Source organism: Gavialis gangeticus, unplaced genomic scaffold, assembly GCF_001723915.1.
Source record: "Gavialis gangeticus isolate Ggan-Ray unplaced genomic scaffold, GavGan_comp1, whole genome shotgun sequence".
NCBI lineage: Eukaryota > Metazoa > Chordata > Crocodylia > Gavialidae > Gavialis > Gavialis gangeticus.
In genome coordinates, this window is record NW_017729025.1 from 97,197,826 (window position 1) to 97,225,117 (window position 27,292).

A 27,292-nucleotide genomic window follows, 5' to 3' on the forward strand; every position below is an offset into this window, starting at 1 on the left:
GCCCTGCTCTCGCCGGCTCCGCGTGGACGCCGCGGAGCCCCTGGGGGCTGGAGGCAGGGCGAGTGACGGGTGCGGGGGGTGGGGCGAAGCTGGCCCCGCCCCTCGCCCGGGCGCACAAAAGGGGGAAGCGCGCAGGTTGTTGCTGATCCGTTTTGGGGGCGACAGTTAGGTGCCTCGGGTTGGACCAACGGCTCCCTCAGCGCGACGGTTGCGCCGGCAAAGCGACGTGGCTGCTCCTGCTGTGCTGCTGAGGGACGCAAGGCGGCCTGGGGGCGAGGCAGGGAGTCGGGCAGAAGAAAAGTGCCCAGGGGAGGATCTAGGCTTGAAGGGGCGCCCTGGGGCAGCGCCTCACATCTTTCTCCAGTTGAAAACCAACTAGATGACAGCGGTTCCCAATCTGTGGTTCGCCTCCCACCACTAGCGCGCAGACCCCCTGTCAGCGGTAGGGTACCAGACTTATCATTACTGTATATGACAAGAATTTGCAGGTGGTTCTCAAGGTGGAACTGGAAAGTGTGCTGGTAGGGCTTAAGGCAGTGTCGGTTGCAGGTGGCAGTGTGCAGTCTGCCCGAGTTTGGGAACTGCTGGACTAGGAGCTTCACTTGGAGGCAAGGGGCCCATGGGAAGATGGACGAGAAAACAAATATCGGTTCAGTCAAATCTCCAAGATGTGTGTCAGTGCTCAGTCAGACCCATCCTGCCTTCGGGGAAGGAAGGAATTTTAATCCCTGATCAGAATGGTACAGACTGGACTTCTTTGCCTTCCTCTAGTGAGGGTGTGACCCTCTACCCAGGATCTCAAGCATGTTAACCTCTCATAGAAACAGGAGTTCTGCTGCAGAGGTCTCTCTGCTTTACCTGCGGCAGGTTAAGGTGTTAGGGGTCTGTCAAGGGTGACGGCAGTTTTATGAAGAGTTTGGATTATGGATTTGTGTGGGATGGGTTGGAAAGGGATGATCCTCAGGCAGAGGGGTTAGATTGGATGATCTTTGGAGGTCTCTTCCAGCATCTCTACAATCCTATGAAAACCAATCTGCAGGGCTGTGAAATAGGAGCTAAAAAGAAGAGAGGGTCATTAACACCCATGGAAAGAGGTCAGAAGGGAACAGGCAGATCATAATGAGCCAGGAGGTAACGTGATTCCATCAGTGCAGAGGCAGCCCTGAAAGTGCCTTGCCTATCACACTCTCATGGACCCAGGGGGACAGCCTTCCATCTTCAGCTCCCTCTGCAAAAATGAAGTTTATTTCCTACCTATGGGGACTGTTTACCATCTTGTCCCATCTATACTTTTCCCAGACCTGACAAAGGGATTTTGATCCCAAAAGCTTGCAGAAAAGGACAATTTTCTTGCCAATTTTCAGTTGGTCTAATAAAAGGTATCATTTTGAAACCAATCGTTCTATTGTTTTGTATTGCTTATCACAGGGGAACTGAGGGACTGGCAGAGCTGATCCATACGCCCTAGGTGGCTTTGCTCAAGCCACCCGAGACTGACAGTGTCCCAGAGATATTCTTTGAACCACATGCTTTTTTGACAAGTGTCCCAGAGACATTCTTTGAACCGCGTCCAATAGTTTGTTTGGGGTTTTTTTCTAACAGAGACTTCTCCCTCCTTCCCCAAATCCTGCATTACACTGCACTACAGAATTAGGAGCTAATTCCCAGAAAATCCCCACTTTATAGTGCTACCCAGGCTGGTAGAAGCAGAGAGTTCAAAGTTTCTGTCCTGGAAGCTGCAAGGAGTCAGTGGGGCCTGGACATTCGCCCTGATTTTGCAAAGCCTCAGGAGGAACACTTGTGGCTCAGGACAGAGGCCTCAGTTAAGTTTCCCCCCACATTCTTCTGGAGGGCTGGTGACTTGCCTGGCATACACAGTCATGTCCTAAGGGGGCAGACTAGCACTGCTACTACTGCAAGAAGCAATGGCTTAAGCCTGATTTATATCTATCAACAAGATACAAAAAGCAGCAGCTGCATTTGTTTATAGTGCTTTCTCACCCACCACCGTATGGGAAATGAGGCTGAAAAAGCAGAAAATACCAATCTATTTTATGCAGTCAAATGTAGGCTACATCTGAGTCACTAGTTAAATACATGTCCAGAGGCAAAAACATCCCTTCTGCTCCTGGCTGTTTCATAGGACTTATTCCTCTAGTTCAATTATTCTTAACTGGGGTGCTAGCAGATGAAGCGTGCCTATAAAGCATTAGGAGATGAGCAAGATGTGAAGAGGCAAGCAGATAAATTAAGCAGATTATCTTGGCTCAGTCTTGTCCATGCCTAGATGATCTGGCACCTATACTGCCCTGCCCCTGTGTAAGGACATAAGTACTGTAATATACAAATTCATTTTTTTTTTATTTGGGTGCCACTCAATTCACAAAAGTTAGAGGGGTGCCTCAAGTCCAAAAAAGGTTGCATCCCACTGCTCTAGCTGCAGTCTGATTGCTCCCTGAAGTCAGTTGTTAGGACGTTGCTTTTACAAATCAAAATTATAGGCTTGAAAGGTCTGTTTAACCATTTTCTGGACAATACTTGATTAGTTGGATTTTTTTAAAAAGGTGGTCTTATGCATCCTCACAATAGAAATCTACTCTCAGGAACAGAACCATACATGTCCTAGAACGGCAGTTCTCAAACCAGAGGTTCCAAGGCTCACTGAAATTTAGTTACAGTGGCTGGGCTCAGGTTAGGACAGAGGTCATGAACCAAGTGAAAATGCCATCACAGTGGAAGATTGAGGCATGCTATCTCTGAAATTGTTCTGCTTGTGCTAGACCTGACACAGAGAGAATTATCTTTTCCTTCTTAGTTCTTGCAGGCTCTCAACCAGCAATCAGTCTACATAGCCATATTACACACAGAGAACCTGCTCAGAAGACAGCTGTCCCTCTTCACCATCATATAAAAGACCTAGCTGCATCTGGGAACTCTGTGACAGCTGTGGTCATGGTTTAACCACAATTTAACAAGGGCTCTCTGCAATGGCTGGCTTTTCTTGTGCAGATGTGATCTCTGATTAGTGATTTAGAGTCATAAAGGGAATCTCTCTTAGACAGTGAGAGATATTCATGCACAAGTCATATCAGAAGCTTAGTTACATCTGTAATTAAGCAGCATTTCTAAAGATTAAATGGAAGATCCATGAATTGGAATTATCCCAGCAATCCTCTCTAAACTCCACAGAAGTCAAGAAATCTGACATTTCCTAAAAACAGGGCTGTCCAATTGGTGGCCTGCAAGGGATCCTAGCTGTAGCCCCAAGGCTCCTGCTGCTGCTGTTGGGGTCTCCAGGCTTCCCTTTTTCCTGCTTTCACTTGAGCCACCCACCTGCCTGGTGCAGCAGTTGAGAGGTGGAATCTGCCTGCCCACCTGTGTGCTGCAGTAACTGAGGAGACTGCCTGCCCATTGTAGAGCAGAGGGAGCTAGCAGCTGGAGAGGTGAGAGGTGCTGTGGCCCCTGCTGCTGTAGCCCCTGGCTTGTAAGAACTTGGACAGCCTTGTCCTAACCCAACAAACATACAGCCAACATCAATCAACACCTTGTAATCACCTCTCCCATCTTTGTTCTTCAGGGTTTTATGTCAAGTATATAACAACATATGCTCTTATCACTTGATAACACTTTAAGAGGGATCTTACCTTTTAGGGCACCACATCTTACCAGGTCTGATCTGTCCTTATTTGGAGAATAGAAAAAAATCTTCCCATGAGATTTTTACTATGTTTACTAGGAAACTTTGGATATCACATAATTTAGACCGTGGGTTGTCATATATGTACTACCTGGGTTGAAAAAATTCTTCTTACACACTCTGCAGATGCATAACAGACTATACATATTGTAAGACAACAGTGATAAGACCACATCCCTGCTGATCCCTGTACATGTTATAACAGCAGGCATAATAATGGTTTGAGACTTAAGCTTTCAGAAGTGAAGGCTTCAGGATTAGATAGCATGACAAGGGCCTATGAAGAGGATGGATAATGGCAGGGTCAGGGGTTTTGTCTGTGATCCGCAGGGAGTAAAATGAAAAAGTTGCTTATCAAAACCACAAACATACTCAAAATGATTTATTTCATCTCTATTGTCTCCATGCAGATCAGATCAATACAGACGAATGGGAAAATGCATAAGAGCAGCTGGAAAAATAAAGCTAGAAAATAGGATTCTCTCTGCATTTCCAAAAGTGACAAACATGGCAGAGTGACTATTTGTCCCTTGCCACAGCACCTACCCTTCAGGCTCAGAGCTGGTGCTGCCTGCAGCGGAACAGCTAATCAGCCCCTCCCAGAGCCCTGGGCTAACCCAGCGGATGCAGCTTCCCAAGACCTGTAGACAGAGACCAGGCCTGGGCTGCCAGCCAATAGAAACAGCTCAGAGATTAATGCTTCAGTGTCACCCACTTTGCATTCCTGAATACTGAATTTGCACTGAGGCTTGCATTCTAAGCCAAACCCAGTACCAGTATACTAGCACCAAACCCTGGGTACTCATCTTGCAATGCACTTGACTTGGATGCCATCATGATTTTTAACAAAACATATTGGATAATGTTGGGCATATCACTGTACACAGACATGTTTCTTCAACTTCCACACCAAGGGCTTGGTTTAGCTCCAAGTCCTAGGAAAACAGCCACAGAGCAACAGAACTGAGTACCTAAGAACTATTAATCATCACAGCTGCTTGGAAAGAGAGAGATGGATGCCGGACTGGAGCATATGACAGCTGCAGCATGTAGACAGCAGCTGTCATGGAAAGGCAGCTTTCAACTGTACATGAAAGCTGCACTGAAATAGCCTCTCTCATAGCTGCAATACATCTGGTTCATGATACAAGGTGGGTTAAAGAAAAGCTGAAGATATTTTAATGGTCCCTGTATGGAGGGAACTACAAGCAGCAGCAGCCCAGGCTCTCTCCAGAAGGTAGCCTGGAAGCTACCATGGAAAAAAATCAAAGTTCAAGAGCTGTAAAACAGTGGTGTCAAAATTACTGCCCATGGGCTAGATCTAACCCATGGAGCCATGTTGTTGGGTAAGCAGTGGCCAGAGGGATCAGGAATTTGGGGCAGGGACTTGTGCCAAAATCTGGGGTATGGACAGTCCTGTTGGAAATTCATGTTTGTAGCAATGGTCATGTTGCTTCCTGTACCAAGGCCAATGCTTACCACACTGCTGCCACTTGCTCTACCACTGCATCTGGATCCAGCCTAAGAAGAGGTGTGAGATTGACACCCATATTCTAAAGCAGGGATGTCAAATTCATCCAGCCCCGTTAGCTGGATGAGGAGTGTAGGACCAGTCTGTGGGAGTGAGGAGTGTAGGACCAGCAGCCAATTGATGAGGAGTGTAGGACCAGCAGCCAATGCACAGGACCAGTTTGTGGGCCTGATTCAGATCAGCTTCAAAGCCATCCCGCAAAGCTGGTCCAGCACAGGCACTGCATGCAGCATATGCTCCAGACCAGGCCAGTGCTGCATGAAGCACTGATGGTGGCAGCTCTACAGGCCGATAGTGGCAGCCTTGAACACTGTGTAGCACGTGGCTGGGGCCAGCACAAACCACATGTGGCATGCAGGCTCAGCCCGAGACCCACAGTCCAGATTGTATGGTTCCATGGGCCACATCCAGCCTGTGATGCATATCTTTGACACCCCTGTTCTAAAGGAATAGAGGGCACCTGCTCTTGGCAGCACTTTAGGCCTGGCCTGTTACTCTGGTTCAGACTCACCTCTTTAGGAGCATTAGGCATACTGAAGTGTAACAGGAAAAAGCACTTTCAGTAAGGGCCTGTATAGACCCATATGTTGTACTGATTTTAATAAACTCTGTTTAGAGTAGTGTTTACCACATTTTTGACACCTGGGGCACACTTTTTTTCCTGGATTAAAATTGGCAACACACTTCACTCACTGGTCCATGGGCCAGCACAGCTGGGGCCTGATCCAGCTCATTTCTTGTATCACACTTTCACTCTTCTTGCAGCACATTAGCAGGCTTCAGCACACCCTTTAGGAGTGACTAGTTTGAGACAGCTTTATACCTCTAGCCATGGGTACTCATTTCATACCTGTAACAAAATGATTAATTATACTCTATTGGTTTAAAACCAGGTTTTGTTAAGATCAGTACAACTTTCTTATGTAGACAAGGCCTAAGGGATAGTGTGCGTTCGGAAAACACAAATGGGTATTGGAGCTGGTCATCCCCACCAGTCAAAATTAGGAATTTTCAGGTTAAATTTCACTTGCCTATTTAAATGACCATCAAATTGAATAAACACCATGGAACAAAATTCCTGTTACAGGCATGATGCTGTCAGCCTCTCATTTCTTTGTTCATTCCAGCTTAGCTAACAGTGATTTCAGATTAATTTTTCATTTTTTGAACCCTTTTGTTTCTCTTCATTGTGTGTACAGACAATTTTCTCTGCTTTATCTTTTTCTTTATGTATGGTCAGCATGTTCTCTTTTCTCTCTCTCTTCTCACAGAGATTAGAGCACAGACCTTGCTCACATTGTACATACAGCTGAGGAGAGGATTTAGGTGGTCAGGAGTTACTAAGTGACCCTCTCCCCAGATATAGCTGAACTGACTGCTTGGGATGACCAGAAGTATTTATTTGCCTTTTTCCAAATAAGAACCCAGGCTGTATTGAACTGCTGGAGGGGTTAAGGCTGATGCAAACAGACTTCCATGCTGAGCATGACTATCCCAACTTCATCCCAACTGCCCCAGTATCTGACCCAACTGTGACATCAAACTACGGTAGATGAAGCCAGAGAAGTGGACTGCCAAGGTTGACACTCTCTTATAAACAACAGTATTCTCTATTGGTAAATGAGGGAGATGGCTGTTCTCCGCTCCTCTGCATCTCAGGGGTTTTGATAGCACCTTTGCTCCTGCTAGAAGGGTTGCAGTGGTGAAAGCTGGTGGTTTGCAGCTGCTTTGGGACATTTATTCTCTCCCCAAGTCTAAGGTGACAGATAGACCCTGCCTCTTTACCAGCTACAGGGATCTTTACACAGGATCCTGGGAAGTACAGTTCCATCACGTTTTTACTCCAGAATGAAAAACTCCATTCCCCTTGGAGTAGTTGTTTAGTTCATTTTTGCTCCTCAAAGTCTTCTGCTCCAAAGAATGATGACTTTGGAAGTCCCAGCTTGTGGGACGTTAATGGAGCACAAATAAAAGAGCCAGGGGATGGAGTCCAGCATGTCTAATGACTCCTTTGTCACCTGCCTCTCACGCTAGCAGCCAGATCCACACATGGACATACAGGAAGTTACATTAGTGTTCCTTATTGCTTTGTAACAGCTCAGAGTCAATGCAGCTGTTCTGGGAAGTGCCATAAGGTCTGAGCAGAGGTCATTCTATAGTAACTGAGAGCAACACAATGACCATAATGCCTGCACACAGGAGAAGGACTTGCTGCAGGGAGTTCCTGGGGAAGAAACAACAGAGTTAGAGTGGGTCAGACACCAGTCCAAGTCCGCATTAGCTCAGAGGCTTTAGAGTTCCATCTCCTATACTCTTTGCTCCTCCAGATTCATCACTGAATTGGACAAGGACAAGATGACCAACTTTAGGAGAGCAGAAGATGTCTGCAACACTTCCTTCTGCAATGCAGTGAGGGGGCTGAGAAATAAGTCCAACAGGTGGCACAACTGAATACTGGAAGCAGCAAGAATGCTTTCCAGTACAGTGATCACTGTGAAAGTTCAGTACCAATAACAACAGTAATGGGTTTGCCAGTGAATATAGTAACATAAACAGATTGGATTTCAGAAAAGCAAGTGTGGATGGGGTTGTAAAATCAAGGGAGCATACTGAAATGGGAAGGAAAATGTTGTGGTGGAAAATGGGAATTCTGAAGTCACACTAGCCTGCAGCATCTCTGACAGAGAATAGTTCCTAGCTCCCTGCAATGGGAATTTCTAAGTGGTTTAAAACATAACTGGGAATGGAAAGGCTAGTAGAGGGAGCAAGAGTAAAAGAGTAACAAGGAAGCACATGCACCAGTTCTGCCACGTGTTTCAGTGTTCTCCACTGAAAGCCTGTGACAAATTCATCTGCTGAAAAATTATTTCTTCTTGTAGCGAAGCCAAGGAGAGCTGCACTCACTTGTATGAAGGATGAATATATATGACAACTATTGCTGCATTACCCAAGCACTGAAAATATTGTGGATAGTCCAGCACGTATTAAAAGATAGGTGCACATGTCTGCATATGGGGATTGTCCTGCCTGTGTTTGTACTCCTTACCCTGAAAATAAATCAATACAGATGACAGAGTTTGGGCAGTTAGAACCCATTTGAAACCAAACACCACCTGATGTGGGACCCACCTCCCCTTGTCAATACCAATTTCCTACCAAATGATGATAAACATTAAAGCAATGCACTGGAAAGAAGAAAGGGAGGAGTGGACACCCAGAAGGCAAGGGATAGGCAACAGCTTCGTTGGAACCTTACACTGCTGTTTCATTTAAACTCTAGGATCCTAATCCAGTCACGCATGCAGGCTAGCTCAAAGCATGTAAAAGCCAGCATGTTACAATGGGGATAGGCTGAAGTAGCTTTCAATTGGTGTGCCCAGTATCAACTTGCAAATCTTCTGGAACATAAACTGAGCAGCTGGCACAGTAGTCTGGTCTAGGTACCATCTCATATGCTCTCAGGATTTAGGAAGAGCAGTCACATGCTCCCAGAAACAGAAGTGTGGAGTCCAGGGAGGTTTATTAGCTTGTTCTCTTCTATATCTCTATTGGAGCACTTACCAAGGATTCTCTTCCTCCAGGAGATCAGGCACGACATTCACCAAGGCAATATACAGAAATCCCCCAGAGGTGAATGGAAGAATCCAAGCTACAGTTTCTCCTACACAGACAGTGGAAATTGTTATTAATAATGTGAAAGGAAGATAAAAAAACCAGAAAGGCAACAAGACATTTTTCCAACTACTCCATTGGTCTAATAAAAGATATACATCTACCCAAAAAATGTTGTCTGTCAGAAAGGCAACAAAGGGACATGATAGTAAATAAGTGCTCCCCCTACAGCCCCAGTGACACTTACCTGCTCCTTTAGGTAACTGAACACAGATTGCAAAGCAGGCCCCTAGAATTCCCCCCAAAGCTGTGGAAAGCTGCATCTTGGCTGCACTCCAGCGGTCAAACCCAGCCCGGAGCAGGATGGCAAAATCTCCTACCTAAGAGAACCCAGAGTCAGTGGTTATTGATCCCAAGCACAAAAGCCAACACCAGGAAGAAAGAGAGTTCAAGAGGGGGAACATAACAGGTTAGAGCCAGTACCAAAAGGTAACAGCTCCTCCGAGGACCAAGAGGATGGATGGAAAGCAGAGAACTTCTCCCAGCCTTCTTCCTGGATATGGAGCACTACTGCCCACTCCAGACAAGACTCAAACTTCCTGCCATAAACAAAGCACCCCTGTAACTCTACCCTGATAGTAGGTTAAAGAACCCTCTCACCTCATGTGGTATTTCATGCAGGAGGATTGCCATGGTGGTTAGAACCCCAACCTGTAGGAGATAAAATAAGTTGGCTTGAATGTGATTTTCTAGTTTAGCGGGGTTAAGAGTACAGGCAGCAGGTGCCTGCTCAAAACCTCTCTCCCCCCCTTACTGTACTGACTATGGCTGCCCTAGATTAAGGATAGGGGTGTATGAGATAACCATTTCCTGCTTCCTAGTATAGGTGACCAGGATCTCCTGGTCTGGAAGGGCTCAGCAAGCCATCCCCCCTATCTGCATCTACTAAGAATTTGGTTTACTGGTGAACCCAACAAAGAACAGGCATACCCTGAAGGCCAGAGAAGACTTGTTCCTTGTTGGGTTCACCAGTAAACCAAATTCTTAGTAGATGCAGATAAGGGGGGTGGCTTGCTGAGCCCTTTTCTGCAAAGGTATTGGGTGCACATGATAAAAGACCCCCCTCAAATCTCTAAGTCAGCAGGTAGGTAGTTGTAGGAATCTTACCTTTCTGCTAACCAGGAAGCCAGCTGCCACTGCCAGGCCATGTGTAAAGTTATCAATGGTATTGGCCAGTAGGTTGAGGTACCCACTGATCTGCAGGGAGAAGTCAGAGAAATTGGTAAGTGATAGAACAGAATGAGGTCCATGTTGGGAAGCTCTAAATCCAGCCAAGAGACAGATTAGACACTCTAGGACAGACAAAACATGGTAGCAGCAAGGCACCACTGGTCAGTGGCTTGAACCCTGCATCTGTGCTCCAGTCTGTGTGGTGTCAGGTGTTAAAACAGGAAGGTGACATCAGAAGTGGAAATAGCTCCAGAGACAGAGAAAAGGAGGAGGAAGAGAAGCTGGCTAAAGAATGAAAATGGAATTAAGAGTGCAGTACTAAACATGATAACAATGCAATCAGAGATTCCAGGCAGCAAACACTAATTTAGAGGTGGCTGCTGGGTTACAATATAAACCAAAGCAGGAGAGCTCACAAACACCAGCAGACTCTCCTTATGCTTGAAGAAGGGTATGTGCGCCTGAAAGCTTGCGAAGAGCATTTTTTTCCAACTATTTAGTTGGTCTAATAAAATATATCACATTTACCCAAAGAACCTTGTCTGTCAATATAAGCCAAGCCTCTTTGCTCATCAAATATACAGTTATATAGTAAACTGTCAAGTACCTCCCATGCGAAAGATGAGAAGCATAATGTGGCAAATCCAACATGGTTGAAGTTATTTTTCTGTGGCTTAAAAACAAACCCCTGCAGTCCTTTCACACCTCCTCTAAGGGTATGGACAAACAGACACATTACAGTATGTTAAAGGGAACTGAGGATTTACCATGCATCAGCTGCTCCATGGTAACAAGTCCATTTGTCCACTCTTACCCTGCAGAGTGAAAGCTAAACCACTGATACTTAATCCTGTTTCAGCAAGAGCTAAATTGCCCTGGTTTAGCTTTCATTTACCATGGGTTAAGACATGCCTATTGACAGTCACCTCATGTCAGCTGCTCCACAGAAAGATCCAACCCCTTTTAAACTCTTAATTGTTCATTTGTCCATCCTTTAGAGTTGGCTGGTGCTTATTCACATAACCTGATAAATACATGCAAATGCCTCTCTTTTTTAGTATGATGCCTGTATCTGTAGTCTTTGTTCAAGTGTTATACAGATTGATTAGTGCTACAGAGCAAGGTTCCTAAGGGGCTTCATGAAGTCATCTTTTCATCTACATAATAGAAAACTCTGCTTGAGGCATCACTCATTTTGGCTTAAATACAGTACAGGAGACCACCTAGAGAGATGGGAAAGCTTTCTTAAAAGCAACCAAGACTCCAGATCTATCAAACCCGTTTCAGAAGTCTTATTTCTTGAGAGCTCAGCCTCTCTTGTTTTCATGTACATTATCAGCTGTATAATCATAAAGGAGTACTGTAGCTTTGGTGAGATGGATATGCAGTCATTGGTATAACAGGGTCCTGACCCACGAATTGTTTGGAGTGGCCGCATGATCAGTATAGGAGTTCGTGGAGGAACCAGAGCACAGACTGTCAATACTGACAGCTAAAATTTAGTGCAAGTTAGAGCTGCTGTTTTGCTTCTGCTTTTAGACCAGAGTGAGTTAGCACAAGCCAGTTTGGAGGGGTCAGATCACTATGTGGACCAGTGACTAGTTTCTTGTCCAAGCCAGCAGCTGAAGGAGGTAGGAGGAGTGAGCCATGAGCCTGCTACTCATAGCCTAGCAGCTGATCTCCCATGGCCACTGGGACACCCTTGCAATACTGTTAGTTTATTTCTACATGCGCAGCCATACAGCTAAGTGTCTGTGAGCAGTGAAGAGGTGGTATCTCACTTCCTGTCCAAAGTGGTCTCGTAAATTTAATTTATGAAGACAGAGAAGACAGATCCCTGTAGAACTCTGCTGGTGGAAACTGAGAGAAGCGGAGTAGTTTTCCATCACCACTCTGAGCTGGCTGAAGACACTGTCAAGCTAACTCCAATTATGTTATGTATACAAGTCAACAGTAAATTGGGGTCAACTGTTGGATGCTGCAGAGGCTGAGTAGCCTGAACACTGAGATATGATCTGCTCATTTTGCCATAAGGAGGTTGCCTGTTAATGCAGTAAGGCCTGCATGTTTAGAAGGTTTTGATCAGGGAGTCTAGCTGCTACGCATTGAGGCTGTTTGGTGATGTCCAGCAGTTGCATTGAGTTTCATGATTTTTCTTAGGAATGGGAGGCTGACGTGGTTTCCTAAGTATCAAGCAGACAGCTATACTTGACAGTTGGCAGACTTATATGCCTCTGAAGGAGGCCCCAATCATTCCTGTTAGAAGTAGGTGAAGTTGTTTATTGACTTTCACCAGGCCAGACAGGCACGGATTTATTTCTAGGAGATGGCTTGAGTGTTTCCTCAGTGTTTCTCCAGCTTTACTATGTCTGGAACAGCAAGTAGCTTCTGATACCTGTTCTCATAGTGGTGTTTTTTATCCCAGAATATTCATCTCTTAAAGTGCAAACTTCTAATCAGAGGCATTATCTACTGCCCCAATGTTACTTTGTGATTTTCAAATGATTTTCAAACATCAAGTATACTCACAACTAAGTATGAAAATAAAGGGTAGGAAATTAACAGCACAAGTTTAAAAGTTAATTATAGGAGAAGTTTAAAAGATAATCTGTTTTAAGGGATTAGTAGAAGTGGAGCAAGCTAAAGGGATTTTGCTGAAACTTTCCAATACAATTGTGTTTGGATGAAGCATAAATCTTAGCATAAGAGGGATGCTTTGAAAAGTTATGAACAGGTGAAAGCAGGGTTAACGCAGAGAATGTTTTTGCCATCTCATTTCACATAAGCACTAATGTAAAAATGTAAATAGTTACTGGATAAAAGTAGAATCAACGCTAACTAACTATATGCAAAAAAGAAAAAAACAACAACATAAAATTTAGGGGGGAAATGAAGACATCAAAAGGAAACAAAAAACAGAACAATTTCTTTGTGGGTATTTCTTTAAGAGTGGGAGCAGCAACATCCCTAGATTTGATTGCAAATTGCTTTCTGTTTTCATTCCTACCCGCTGTTTCCAGTCACATGTAGCTAACTGAAATTTCTCTTCACACTGAGATTTTCCAGGATTGGGCTTTGCTCAAAGGATGGTAACAATAATTTATTTAAGTTTAAACCAAAATGCTTCAGCCCACTCAAGTACGAGAGTAGAGAAAACACACACTTCATGATTAAAATGCCATGACCTTTTCTGTCCGTGGCTTGGGTGAAAGCTCTCATAGACAAGAAGCAAAACCTTGGACCCTCGTAGAAAACTTGGTTTTGATTTGACAGTTATAAACCTGTGCCATTTACATTCTGAGAACAAACAACATGATGTTCTCTAAGCTTGTGAACTGCACAGCTAGGGAGAGAATTTCTGCTCACAATGCAGGACAAATGTTGCTATGCAAAGGAATATACTGCTGCAAGTCAGTAGGAATCCCTGAGCCGGGGTAGAAACAGAAAAGCTCTGATGTTTCTGTAATGAACAAAGATACTGCAAAAAAAGTCATAAGCCCTTATGGATCCCCTATTATTTTATTTAGGTGCAAAAGACGCATCTATATGACTTCTAAGGAAGGTGAGGTTATTTTTTTTGGCAGCAGCTAGAGTGAAAAATTCATAGGGCCAGAAGAGAAAACAAGAGGGAGCATAAACATCAGCCAGTGAGGAAAGCACTGCCCTGAGAGGGGGCGATTCCTGGGTTTTGTTCCATGCTGCCAAGACCACTCATACATTTTGTATGAAACAGTCATTCATGAAAACAAAGAAATTTCCCTGGCAGCAAGGACTGCAACCCTAGACTCTCCTCTTTTAGGGCAGTGCCATAACTACCAGGCTACAGTTACACTCTCTCCTGGTTGTTCTCCTTCTGGCCCCATGAAACTTGCACTCTTGACTACGCAATGGTCTAACTTAAACAGAAAGGTGTCCTCACCCAGCCTAGTGCATAGCCTGGGGCTTATGTCACAGTCCTAGGAGGAGGAAAATGTGGGTTTGTGTTCCTTCAGAATGATGAGGGTCTAGAGATCAGTTATGCCCTGCTCGCCGGGCAAATGCTCTAATCATCAGGCTACTGGACAAAAGGTAGGCACAGCCACCAGCTATATTTTATAATGAGCTGACAGCAAATGTCGCTATATGTGTGCTGTGTTCATGCCTTAAGACTCAGGAACTTAGGCAGAATATAGGCGTTTCCCATATCAATTTGGATTTCAAGAGGGATTAAGTAGGAGTTAGCCATGTAGGTAGCAAATCTTGAGGGCTTCTGAACTTGTGCAGTAATGCCAGTCTGGGTGAGGTGTGCAAATCTAAGTGTGGTTTTGCATATGCAGAAGGGGTGGGGCTCAGGTTATGAAGACATAATGGTACTTCCTGACTTTCAAAAGCATCATTTTGGGGTCTTTGATGTAGTTTCACATGTAACATTTTAGGGGCAAAAGGTGTCCAATCTGCTCCAGGTGCTTGGAGGTTTCAGATTTGAATACACTACTCTACAAATCACCCATAAAAAGAACACTTTAAAAAAAATAAGTGGCTTTTTCCACAATCCACTAGACCAGGTTGTTTAGCTACCAAGAAATGTAGCAGCCTCCACTGCCTGACTGAATTTCAAGCCCCTCTCCTTTTAAAACAAAGGCAGCTTCACTTGGGAGCACATGGAGGACACTATGTACCCTTTTTGCTGCAGTATGGGCTTTGCCAGCTGGCCATTTACCTTTATTTTTCTGTCAGGTGGGTGAGACTGGTGAGAGGAACCATTACACTGAGTCACACCTGTTCCTGTTCTTTGTACTGTGCTTGTTGCCTTCTGCGGAGAAAAGCTGCTTCCATTTGGAACCCTTTTGGCTGGTGCTCTGGAATCACTGTCCTGAGTCAGGAGAGAAGCAACTGTTATGCTACTTCCCTCTTACGCCACAGACCAAGCATGCAGATAGGACCGAAGAAATTTCCTTTTACTCTTAATCCTTCTACCCCAAAGCATAATCCCAATACCCTTCAGCCCCAAGGCCTGCTGATCACAACCTTGAGACATGAAAAAAATATCAGGGCGGTTTTATGCAAAATTACTGAATTTGGATTAGCGTACTGAAAATCTGAGCACACCACACAAACCCATGTGAACCAGAGGTACTTACCCTACAGCCTACGGAACTGTGTCAACCAGCTGGCAGGGCTCTCCACAGGTCTGGAAATTTGGCAGCAGGTGAGCAGTGGCATGATTTACTACCACAGCAAAGCACAGCACCATGGCAATTAAAGCTGCCACCACCACCATGCCACTAAACTTCTGGACCTAAGGAGTCCCACAGGCTGGATAACATCCCCCACATGCTGGACTGTGCTGATGCATAGGGTTGGTCCAGCTATTCAGTATATGAGGTGAATAAAAATTCTGGCAAAAATTGATGTGCCCTTGGGGAAGTGAGATGATAATCTAAATGACAATTTTAATGTGTAATATCAGCAGCCAGCTGGGGTTCAGCCTAGAAATATTCCAAGGCCAGTTCAAATGCTTCTGGAGCAGCAAAGTTTGCTGAAGTGCACTGGACCAGGAATCAAAAGTTGCATTTATTTTTCAATGTTAAAAACAGAAGTATGTAGGAGATGAACCACAGCATGTGTAGAAACAATGACCAATTGCCCCTTTGTTACTGGGCAACTCCTGTCTGATCTACTAAATCGTATCAAATGACCAATTAAAAGATCTTTCTGGTGTGAGATCTGCCAACCATACAGGCCAAAAGAATATCCCCCCAAACACAGGGAAGCAGAAAGAAATTCCACTCAGAAAGAAGGGAAGAGCCCACCTTTAAGCCATGGGCTCAGCAAGTGGGGAATGAATAGGTATTCATGAAATAGAGCTCTAAAACTTGTCAGAGCAGAAACCCAGCTGGACCTGAACAAGGAAGGAGGCCTAGCAGTCAGGAGCTGAACTACTGGAAGCAGAAAACTATGCTAAAATGAAGAACTCTATCACCCTGGAGTGAACACACACCAAACCTCAAACGAAGGAGGAGTCATTTCCTATCCCACATCTTCCAGAATTAATGGCTTCTCCCCACTTTGTCATACACTCACCACCGTGCTGAGCCGATCTTGCTCATCGTTCTCTGGAAATATCTTCTCCAGCACCAGGAAGGTCAGAAAGCCAATGATCACCCAGAGACCTAAAAGCTTTTGCTGATGGAAGCTCTGTCCTTCTCCTAGAAAACAAAGAAAACCTCTCAGGGCACCTCACGGCAGCAAACAGGGAATGCCCCTGCACCCAAGGCAGCTCAGTTTGTGACTGAGAAGCCTGAGACAAGAACATGGGGCAAGGACATTTCCTTTGGCCCTATGAGAAACACAGAGCCGTACCTCAGTGCTCATCCCCAACTCAAGAATGCCCTCTACAGCCACAGTCCTCAGTACCCCAAAACTCAGCAGTTGTATCCTGCCCATCTCCCATCATGCTATAGATTTTTCCCTTGTGTCCAGCTCCACAGCAAGCTGTGTGAAGCTGAGCAAAAGCGGAGTCTCCCACCAAAGGTTACAGGGATGTCTGTGTCAGCACAAATCCTACAGATGAGTCTGCCTGAGCAGCAAGCCGAAACAGGAAAGTTTGTGCCTCAGGAAGCTGAACCAGAGATTTGTCTTCAACATCCTGCCACACCTGAGCAAATTATTAGCTATAAAATGTTCCTTCTAATTAGGGGTGAACCTCTGCTATTATTCTCCAATCAGCCTGGCTGCCGAGGCAAAGACTGTGGTATGCCAGAAGCATAGATGTGTGGAGTATGCAAACCTGGAAGCTTAAAACCTAGGGACAGGACTAAAAGGAGAATTAACATGCTTAGGCAGAAAGTGCAGTCACAGGGGCCAGAGCACCAGAGCAGTGAGAAAGAGAAAGAAACAGTTAAGCAGCAGAGCTTTGCAGACTATATTTTTTAATTCCTACTGCTTAGGTGGGAACAGATTCTGGGAAGCTCAGGTCATCTCTGTATTCCCTACATTCTCATCAGGGAAAGGATTCCTGGATTCCCACCAGGACTGGACACAAATAAGCGTAAGTTCAATCCTGGGACAGGTAATGCTGAGATCTGAGCTCCTTGCAGAACTGTTTCAAATGAGTCAGAAGGTGTTCCTTTCTTAACTGAGCAGCTATTTATAAGGTCCAGTCAGCACTCGGCCTCTCATGACCCTTGTTTGCCTAAGACATAATCACCATATATTTCCATGGGCTCTTTAGGAAACTGTTACTGGAAATGGTGAAGGCTGTATCAGTTGCTTCTCAAGCTCTAGCTCAGGCCAGGCCAGATCCACCCCATCTGGGGCAGCTGGTGTACTGGGGGTTCAGGGAGCTGCACCTTCTGCTTCCCTCCCCACTGTGCACACACTCTAAAGAAAGTCAGTCCCCAATGCTACCCCTTATCAAAGATCTGAGTACTGTTAGGCCAAGGAATGATGTAGCACAGAAATGAGTTTCAGTCAAGAGCCTTTGCTGAAGGGACCCCAAGAGCAGAAGCAGAGAAAAAGGCCCAAGTCCCCTGGCATCCTCTGGGGACCTCTTTGGAAAAATGATTCACAAAAGCCCCAGGGCAGTCAGTGCTCAGGACAGGCTCTAGGCCATCAGGCGCTTGTGCAACCCCAGTGTTACCTGCTGTGGCACTGCAGGTGTAGGCCCAGGCCTCTGGGAGCATGTGCAGAAACACATTTCCCAGCAGTCCACCAATTGCAAAACTTAACAGCTGCTTCAAGCGACAGGATCCCGCTGGAAGACAAACAGAAAAAGCCACTCAGAGCCCAGCCTGATGATCAAACATGGGGGAAAAACAGTGAGGCTGTGTGGAAGCAAACTTGTCTCCAGTATCCAGACTGGAGTACATAAGCTCTCCACCAGAAGACCAAAAACTCAAATTATAGGAACTGGTCTTTTAACAGGAATGGATTTGCCTGCATTTAAGCAGGCAGCATGTGTAGGGCACAAAGAAGATCCCAATTCCCGTGTCAGACATAAAACCACCACACCCACGGGTCAGTGTGGCTGCCAACAGGCGTTTGGAGGGGGTGGGGTGGAAACTAAAACAAAACAGCACTTTACCAGAAGAAGCGCATTGCTTTCACCCAGCTCCCCAGCATCTGTATAGATCAGGCACTCCAGCCAGGCCTTTTGGCACGTTTGTCTAAAACTGATTAAATTCGCTATCAGAAGTGCCAAAAAGCCCCACCAAAGCACGTGATCTATACAGATGTTGGACAAGCTGAGTCAAACTAACACAATACCTCATTTGGGAATGCACTGTGCTTGGTGACGGGGTGCGCTGAGCTGAAAGTAAAGCACTGTTTTGTTTTGTTCTTTATGTCTGTAAGCAGCCTGCCTTAACATTTGGGGTGGGAGGCATCACAGAGGAGGTTTACCTTCTGATCTCAGAGTGGCTCCTGTCTCAAGGGGAATTACCAGCAAAGGGAGAACCCCACTCAGCCCCACCATGACCGAGCCAATCAGAGAACAGATCCAGGCATCCAGTCGCTCTCCACTGAACAGGTTTCCCCAGGACTCAACCTCCTTCTCACACAGTGGATTGGCACTGGAGACAGCGTGGCTCCCTGTGGGCTGATGGGCTTCACAGGCCATGCTGAGCAGAAACAAGGCACGGATCCCATGAGGCAGAAGCCGTTTTCCTGTCATCGTGGAGCTGTCTCAATCTCTACAAGGAAAAAGGAACAGTTGAAATCTAAGACATGATGCAAGAGTCCACTCCAAGTCCTCCCATCCTTCAACCTGTTTATTTTCCTGGGTAGGTTTGGTTCCTCAATTATTCCCCTTACCACAAAGGGCCCACATTTTTCCTTATTTCGTGTCTCCTTTCAGTTTGCTGGCTTGATCATGACACCAGAGGACTGGGAAACCCATTACCTGCCCATTTGGTCCTGGGTGTGTTCTCCCTGGGTAAAAAAGCTAACTCCCTGCCTTGTTCCTCAGCATCCAGATCCACAGAGCCTAGGATGCTCACAGCCAATTCACAGACAACGATTTGCACTGCTGGATGATTTCAAGAAGGGCCATGTGTATAAATGCTATCAAGACAAAATATTACAAAGGGAACTGAGTGATGCCATGCTGGAGCAGAGGCCTCACCTATACTTTACATGACATCAAATGGGACTAGAAAACCAACTCCCCAGTGGAGATCTGCTGCTGCACAACTGCCAGATTACTGGAAGAAGTGGTGCCAGAACAGCATGCTTACACAAAGGGTGTCCATTGCTCAAACTGCAGGGAAGCACTGGGGCAGGTTTCACTCAGATTGGGCAGTTGAAGCATTTTTCTTAAAACCATCTGCTATTCACCTTTAACAGGAACATTTGAAGTAAGTTTGGGAAACAACAGTTGCAATAGCCTGTTGGAGCACTACACTGCACCAGGCACCCTCTTCTCCATGCACTGGATGCAAACTCCTCAAAAAAGGGTGCAAACTATTGCCATAACTCTTACCCCCTATTTTTGATCCCTCTGTTGAGGCACAAATGATCTCCCAACTGCAATCCTTGAGACAAGGAATCGTAATAATTCTTGGGAGATGTGTTTCTGAACCGTCTCATAACTACTATGGAAAACCCTGGTTCCCAAAGACAGGAATCAAGTTAGAGAATATCAATATATAAGACGCACAAAAGACCGGCCTCTACTGTGCGATGGGAAAAAATCCAGCCAGGGCAAACACTATGGGCAGAGCTTTATGTCGAGCAATTGCCTTCAGCACAAAGTTATTACAGTACACACATCTAAAACCACAAGCTACTGTCACTACCAGCATTCCCTGCAAGGCTCACTACAAACATGCCAGTCTAGACTAGCAAACCCTGAACTTGCAGTGACAGGATGTACACATTTGCTCTAAACTTCTAGAAGAGGAGAGGCAGGTTGGCTGAATGACTCTGGGTAAAGATAAGAGGGAAAAACACACAAATGATAAAATGGAAGTGATTTATGGCAGACAACCTATTCAGGAGGTGGTGGTGGAGGTGGCTTTTAGTGAGAAAATATTGGAGGCATCCAAAGGACAGGACCTGGGGGTAACTGAGGACTCCGCACAGATACTGGTTGGAAAAAAAAAAACCAGCATGACAGGACAGACAATCCATCAAGTTCCTGGAATGTACTCGGGATATCTTCTTGTTCAGAAGGTGGAAAAAGCTATGGTGAAGCAGCTATTTTAGATTTAGTTCTGACTAATAAGGAAAAGTTAATTTAGAATTTGAAGGCAGAAAGAAATATGGGTAAAAGTGATAAAGAAACGATAGAGCCCATTATTTTAATGAAAGAAAGGCGTGAGAGTAGCAGAATAAGCCTTCACAAAAGCAAACTTCAACAAATTCAGGGAACTGCAGAGGTCATTTCTTAGGAAGGTAGTCTGAGGAGTGCAGGAGACCTGGCACTTACTGAAACTATTACATGCAAAAGGGAAAACTATCCTAATACAAAAGGAAAATCAGAAGCAGAGTGACAAACCAGATGGGCCTCTTATTGTACCAAGAACAGATTTTCAGAGCCCTTCCAGGACCTGAAAAATCAACCAGATAATATAAAAAATTGGAAACAAATATGATTGGGATGAGTATAGAAGCACAACAAGAACACAGGGATCCATGTAGGCTAAGGCACAAAGTGAGTTTCATTTGACAAGAGACACAAGAAGCAACAAGAGAAGGGTCTATAAACATATTAGAAATAAGAGAAAAACCAGAGAAAGCTAAAAAAAAAAAAAAAGAGAGACCAGATAACTGATGATGCAGAAACTACTAGAGGGTTCCATGATTTTTGCTTCAGTTTTCATAAAATTTAACAGCAACCAGATACTTAGAGAGATTAATTCTAATGAGGAGATAGGAGAACAGGGGAAGAATAGGCTAAAGTACACTTAGATGAGATGGACCTATTTCTAGCAGGTGGTGCCTACTGACATTCATTCTAGACTACTGAAGGAACAGGCAAAGTAAACTCTGAACTACTGGTGACCACACTCAAGAATTTGTGGGGCGAAGATAAAGTCCCAGAGGATCAGAGAAAGGCAAGCATAGCACCTATTTTTCAACAAGGAAAAAAGAAGCTAAACTGATTCTCTCCCCTATGCCCACACAAAGCCCTTTATTTTGGGATCTTATTGTACCTGTGAAGTACCAAGATAACATTTTTTCCTTGGGACAACTGGGACTAATTTGAGTTAACTGCCATTCAAGCTGCGCGTAAACAACTGTCCCTTGGCCTATTTTGGGACCATTAGCCCTAAGGCAAACCAGTTGTCCCTTTTCAGCTGGAAGGATCCAGTGCCAACACCCAGAAGGATTCTGGAGCAACTCAGTGTTATCTAAATCAATTTGTAAATATTTAGAAAATAATAAAACAACAGCCAACATGGATGTGTGAAGAGCACATTGCATCAAACCAATCTGCCATATTTACCTGAATTTAAGACCACTTCCCAATACATAGAAGACTTATACATTTACTATAATTTCCATACACAGAATATAATTATTGGAGAATTGTCTTAAATTCATCCCCACCCCCACTGCAGTAGGAAAAGCAGTGGTAAGAGGGTAGGAGGTAAGGGGGCGGATGGTAGGAAAGGAAAGCAGCTTGCTCCTGCTGCCTGCCCCTGCCATCTGTACACCCCCGGTCTTCCCCCTTTCTCCCTGCCACTTACCCTTGCTCCAGCACTGGCAGGTTATATCCATGTTCCAGTCTGGGGCACAGAGCATGGCCCCAGCCTAACCCTGTAGTAGCTACATGAATCCAGCACCACTGCCGGTGCTCCATACCCCAGGCTAGAGCAGGAACAGAGTCTGTCAGCCAAGGGCAAGCATGGGGGGATAGGGAGGGGGGAAGAAAAGAGGCAGAGGCAGGGGAGGCAAGCAGAAGCTGCAGCTCCAGCCCAAGGTTGGAGCCAGAACCTAAGCCTATGTATGTGGTAACAGCTGCTTGCTCCCCTCCCCCCCTTGTACTTGCTTTCAAGAGTAGGGATTTTTGTCCCCATGTTAAATGGGAAAAAATCCTCATCTTAGAATCAAGTAAATATGGTAATTTCCTCCTTTCACAGGCTAACTGGCCTAGTGGATAAGGCAGACACAGTGCATGGAATATATCTTCACTTTAATGTCGCTTCTAACACAGTCTCAAATAACACTCTCAGAAACAAACTACGAAAAGAAAGGCCTAGATGTCATCACTATAAGCCGTGCTCACAACTAGCTGAGAAATCACTCAAAGAGCAGCTATAAATGGTTCACTGCCGAAGTGGGAGAACATTTCAAGTGCAGTGAAGCATGGGTCTGTTTTCAGTCCAGTTCCATTACAATATTTTCATTAGTTCCTTGGACAGTGCAATAGAGAGTACACTTATAAAATCTGCAGACAACACCAAGCTGAGAGGTGTTATGCTTATCTTGCTGGGGTCCTTTGACCCTAGTTGACTTCCTGCCCCTGGGGCAGGGGGCTGGACTTGATGATCTTTGAGGTTCCTTCCAGCCCTAATGTCTATGAAATCTATGAAATAAACACTCAGGAACACAGACTCAGAATTCCAAATGATCATCCAAGTTGGAGGGAATGGTCCAAAATGAACAAGATGAAATTCAGTAAAGACACGTGCAAAGTGCTACACAAATACAAATGGGTAGGAACAAGAATACAGGGAAAAAGAGGATCTGAAGGAGACTATGGATCACAGGTTAAACTACGTTCTACCCAATTCTGCAACACTATTTTAAAATGTTTTAGACAAAGTGGAGGTAGTACAGAGATGAACAAGATGTCAGGATGGCTTTTGAGAGAAGACTGAAGGAACTAGATGTATTTATTCTAGAAAAGAGGAGACTGAAGGGGACCATGAAAACAAATTTCCAATACCCATGGGATTGTTACAACGAGAGTAGCAGGGACCAGTTGTTCTCTATAGTTACCAGGGAAATGGTGACAAGAGAAGAAATCAGTTTAATTTGCAGTAGGAAAGGTTTACGCTGGATATTAGGCAAAGCTTTCTGACAGTAAAGATAGTAAAACAATGAAACAGGCAGCCTAAGGGATGTTATAGAAAGCTCCAGTGAAGGTGCTTCGCCCAGGTCACAGTCCACTATCAAGGATGGTCCAGATCAGCTTTTCTCAACCTGTGGGTCGTGACCCAAAAATGGGTCGCAAGAACATATGAAAGGTCATGAACAAACTTTAAAAATGGAATCTCCTTTAAAGGAGAAAAATGTGGGAAACCACAGCTTTTCCCTTGCAGGCTGGCACAGTTCCAGCCTGCGAGGTGCTGCTTAGCCCCCCCCGCCCCACACATTGGGGGGGCTGGGTCTTAGGGGAGGGGCTGGGAGTGAGGGGCACTGGGCTGAGATTGTCCATCGATGTTTACAAATGGGTGCCGGTACAAAAAAGGTTGAGAACCGCTGGTCTAGATAAACTTGATCCTACCTAATTGCAAGGGTCCCTTCTTGCCCTACATTTCTCAGAAAACCGGCATGGTCCTCCCTCTGCTCAGCAGCATCCTACCAGAGTGCAGATTTTGAACAGATTCACTCAGATCTTAACTGACGTCCATCCTTCATCCAGTGCCTGCAAAAGGACCTCTCTAGCTGGGCACTATGGGTGCCTATACATGTGCTCTGATGCGTTCTAATTAGAACGTATCGGAGCAGAGCGTTCCAATTAGAATGCTCCAGCAGTACATGTATTCAGCATCCCATATGTCAAAATGGTGGCAAGGGCGCTTTAATTAAAACTTGTCAGACAAGCTTTACTTAAAATGGCCCCACTGCCATTTTGAAATGCAGGATGCTGAACACATGTGACACAGCAGTGTTTCAATGAAAGTGGCTGTCCAGGAGCCCCTCATATTAAAATTCTCCTCCACTACCACCCAGAGCATGTGTATAGACACCTTATAAGTCTAAACTGTAAGGGATGGGAGAGAGGAGGTGGTGTAACAAGGGGACATATTCCACTCTAGTGCTGTAGCACGTGCAAAGGGCAGCAGGTTCTTGGCTGCCCAAGTGGACAGGGGGCTGGCAGAGGCTCTGGCTGCTAGTCATAGACTCTCAGGAAAAGACAGTGGAGCCCTCACGCCAGCCCTGAGGATGCAAAATCTTTGTCAGTGAAATGCATCTCGGACACTTCCAGGCCATCTGGCTTCCTTCATAGGGCTGAGGACTCTCAGCTACTGCTCTGCTACAGTAAAACAGAAAGAGAAAAAGCCTCCTCCCCCTCCAGATGAGAGTTCTGGAAGTGTTTGCCATCGCTCCCATTCTGTGTTCACACCTGATCTGAAGGCTTTGCATGTATTAAACCAACACTGGCACAGAGAAATAAGGGATCCCTTCAGCGATAAACTGTGCACCAGAGACAACCTTCCATCCAGTAAGCAGGCTGCCTGGAATCTGCATTCACAGTACTTTCTGTTAAAAAAGGCCAGACAATTCAGCACCCTCTGCAACCCCAGACTGTGCCTCATGGAAAATCTGGCTGTAATGACAGGATGGGAGCTTAGAAGTGACATACAACAGCTTCCCATTTTGGGAGAGCAGCTAGCTTAGGCGGGTCCCCAGAGGCAGAGTTCTGGGCAGGCTACATTGCTACAGAACAGAAGGAGGCCAAGCTAAGTGAAGATAACAGAATTACTTTCACTAGAACCAGTGTTGTCTTTGCAGTCCAGACATGATGGATGCTGGAAGAGGCACCGATGATTCCCATCCCCGCTTCTACTGGGAAGCAGTACTATGGGTAGGCACATAACATAACAGTCAGAGTCAAGCCAAGTGAAGGATCAATCAGGCTGAAAGAGAAACTGCCTCCAGAGATGACCTCAGGGGGTACGTCCACACATGCAGGCATGTGCACTTGCAGCAGCTCAAGTAGAAGCAATGCAAATTTGCACTGAGGCAAAACGCCCCGGCTCACATGCCGAGGCATGCACTTTGGTGTGGTGCAAGTTGTGCCACTTGGGGCAAAACAACACTGCCCAGGTCCTCCCGGATCTGCAGCCAGGGGGAGCTAGAGCCTGGGGCCAGCACCTGTGCTGGCCCCAGCAGTGTAAAAAGCTGCCCTGTCCTGGCCCCTTCAGTACAAAAAGCTGCCCAGGCAAGTAGCTCAGGGCTACTCGCTCTCAGGAGCTTCTGGGGTGGGGCCAGCACCTTGCTCAGCCTTGCAGCACTCCCCGCTCCACCATCCAAGCTGGATGGAGGACACCAAACCAGTTTGCTTTTCTACCATCCATCGCCGCCACCTCTACACGCTTGTGCGCCACACGATCCATCATGCTGCCCTCATGTCCTGCCCAGACACCAAGTGGCAGGACCTGCTCAGTGAGGGCATGGCTGGTGCATCCCAATGGCTGAGTCTGTACTCTACCCTCATCCTACGAGCCACTGGGGACCTCAGCTGGTGGCATCACCATGGGTGTGTATGTGGTGAGCTTCATAGAAACCCTGGTCTCCTGTCCCTTCTGCAGAGAGAGACCCTGGCGCACATGACCCTCGAGTGCACAAGGCTACAGCCCCTCCATCTCCACCTCCAGAACCTCCTCCTGAAGTTCTGGTTGAATTTTATCCCCCACCTTTTTGTTTTCGGTCACCCCATCTGCAGCCCCACCAAGTCCCGAGACTTCCTGGTCAGCCTCCTCCTGGGCCTGGCCAAATGGGCCCTGTACTTGACCAGAAAGGAGGCTCTGACCGGGAAGGTACCCGGAGACTGCGGGGCTACTTTCCTCTTATTTGTCCGTTCACATTTCCAGGCAGAGCACCGGTGAGTAGTATCCACCATCTCCTTGGATGCCTTTGAGGACCAATGGGTGCAACCCAGGGGGTTCTGCTTGGTCCCCACCCTCAGAAGCTCCTGAGAGCAAGTAGCCCTGAGCACTCGTTTTCACATTTTGACCCTTCTACCCTCACATCACTCCTGTCCTGTTTTTTGCCTTTGTTGTCCCAAGTATTTTGTTGTAGCATTCACTCATTAGCCCCCATACAATAGGGGCTACTAGTTAGCCAGGTGAGCCTTAGGGCCTAAGGTATTTGAATGTTACAAATAGACAGGAGCTTCTAAGGCCCGGCCAACTGATACCTGGGGATATTACCCCTTGTGCCAGCTGGACTGCTGAAGCAGCCCTGAGAGGTCCTTGCACCCTCTTCCCACTGCAGCAGTCTGGCAGTGGGGGCTGCTGCCTGGCTGCGACCTGCTGTGCACCTGCCAGACCCAGATGGGGACAGCACATCCAGTAGAAGCATCTGCCCCTCTGGGCCAGCTGCCAGTGGGCTGTGGCTGCAGTGTTGGCCTTTGTGCAGCACTACGGCCATCTGTGCCCCTACCCGGCCATCTGGGCAGCTATCACCCGGAAGATGTTCCCAATGTCGTGGCCTGGTTTGAACTGTCAAAGCATGTCTTCCTGGCCCCAACTGGACAGGAGGTCAGCCACCTCCAGCTGGGTCCAAGGTGCCAGCTCTGAGTGGGCTCCTTTGCCTGGGTCCTGCCATTTACCTTCCTAGCAGGAATTCTGGTATTTCCTATTTGAAAACTGAAAAATCCCTGATAAAAAAATCCCAAACTCACTCTGTAAAATATCCCAAAATCCATGTTCCTCCACAATTAAAACAAAAGACCACTATACAGAGAGAGAGCACGAGAGACAGCAATCAGTTGGGCAATGTTTTATTGATATATCCACAGTGTTAAAGCAATCTGGAAGCCTACCAGTGTCTCTATCATGACAATAAAATGAATTCTAAATACCTATATGTTTTGATGCTTGCCTTTGGTTTTCTTACCATAGAGCACTTAGAGCTCCCAGACCCCTTCACTAACCAGGATGTGGGGACAGCTGTCCCTATAGCCACACCTCCTGTCAGCAGGTCTCATCCTGTCTGGCAGCTGGGCACGCAGGGTGTGTGCTGGAGGGATGTGGGGGACCAAGGGGTGTGTGGGTAGACGTGGGTGGAGCGTGGGGAGATTTGGGGGGGGAGGGGCTGCTCAGGAAAGGTAGGTCCCCTGTCCCCCGCAGGACACAGACCCCCTGCACAGCTCATGGACTGCCACCCAACAGTCGCTACAGCCCCCTTAACAGGGGCCACATGGCTGTTGTGGGGGCTACCACCCCCTGCAGGGCCCAAGTGCCCCACCCACCCTTGTTCCCCCAGCCCTCCGGATTGCTGCCCCGCTCGGCCTCATCCCTCACTGGCTCCTGCAGCCCCTCCCCTTGATGGCTGCCCCACCT

General features: G+C 46.2%; 1 protein-coding gene across 2 annotated transcripts in view; it reads right to left on the bottom strand.

Annotated features, from left to right (window-relative positions):
- Positions 1-4,063: 4,063 nt before the first annotated feature.
- SLC39A13 (solute carrier family 39 member 13) overlaps positions 4,064-27,292 on the bottom strand; it is a 38,554-nt gene continuing 15,325 nt past the window's right edge. Inside the window, exons 1-10 of one of the 2 annotated variants that reach the window (XM_019519235.1) lie at positions 20,548-20,778; positions 18,453-18,742; positions 17,692-17,805; positions 16,137-16,258; positions 14,770-14,922; positions 10,008-10,097; positions 9,501-9,551; positions 9,088-9,220; positions 8,790-8,889; positions 4,064-7,452 (exon numbers count right to left, since the gene is read on the bottom strand). In XM_019519235.1, the coding sequence (XP_019374780.1) occupies positions 7,377-7,452; positions 8,790-8,889; positions 9,088-9,220; positions 9,501-9,551; positions 10,008-10,097; positions 14,770-14,922; positions 16,137-16,258; positions 17,692-17,805; positions 18,453-18,723 (1,110 nt within the window). In that variant the 5' untranslated portion in view covers positions 18,724-18,742; positions 20,548-20,778 and the 3' untranslated portion in view covers positions 4,064-7,376. Of the gene's footprint in view, positions 7,453-8,789; positions 8,890-9,087; positions 9,221-9,500; positions 9,552-10,007; positions 10,098-14,769; positions 14,923-16,136; positions 16,259-17,691; positions 17,806-18,452; positions 18,743-20,547; positions 20,779-27,292 lie in introns of those variants that run through there. The other variant, XM_019519234.1, reaches the window with a different exon arrangement.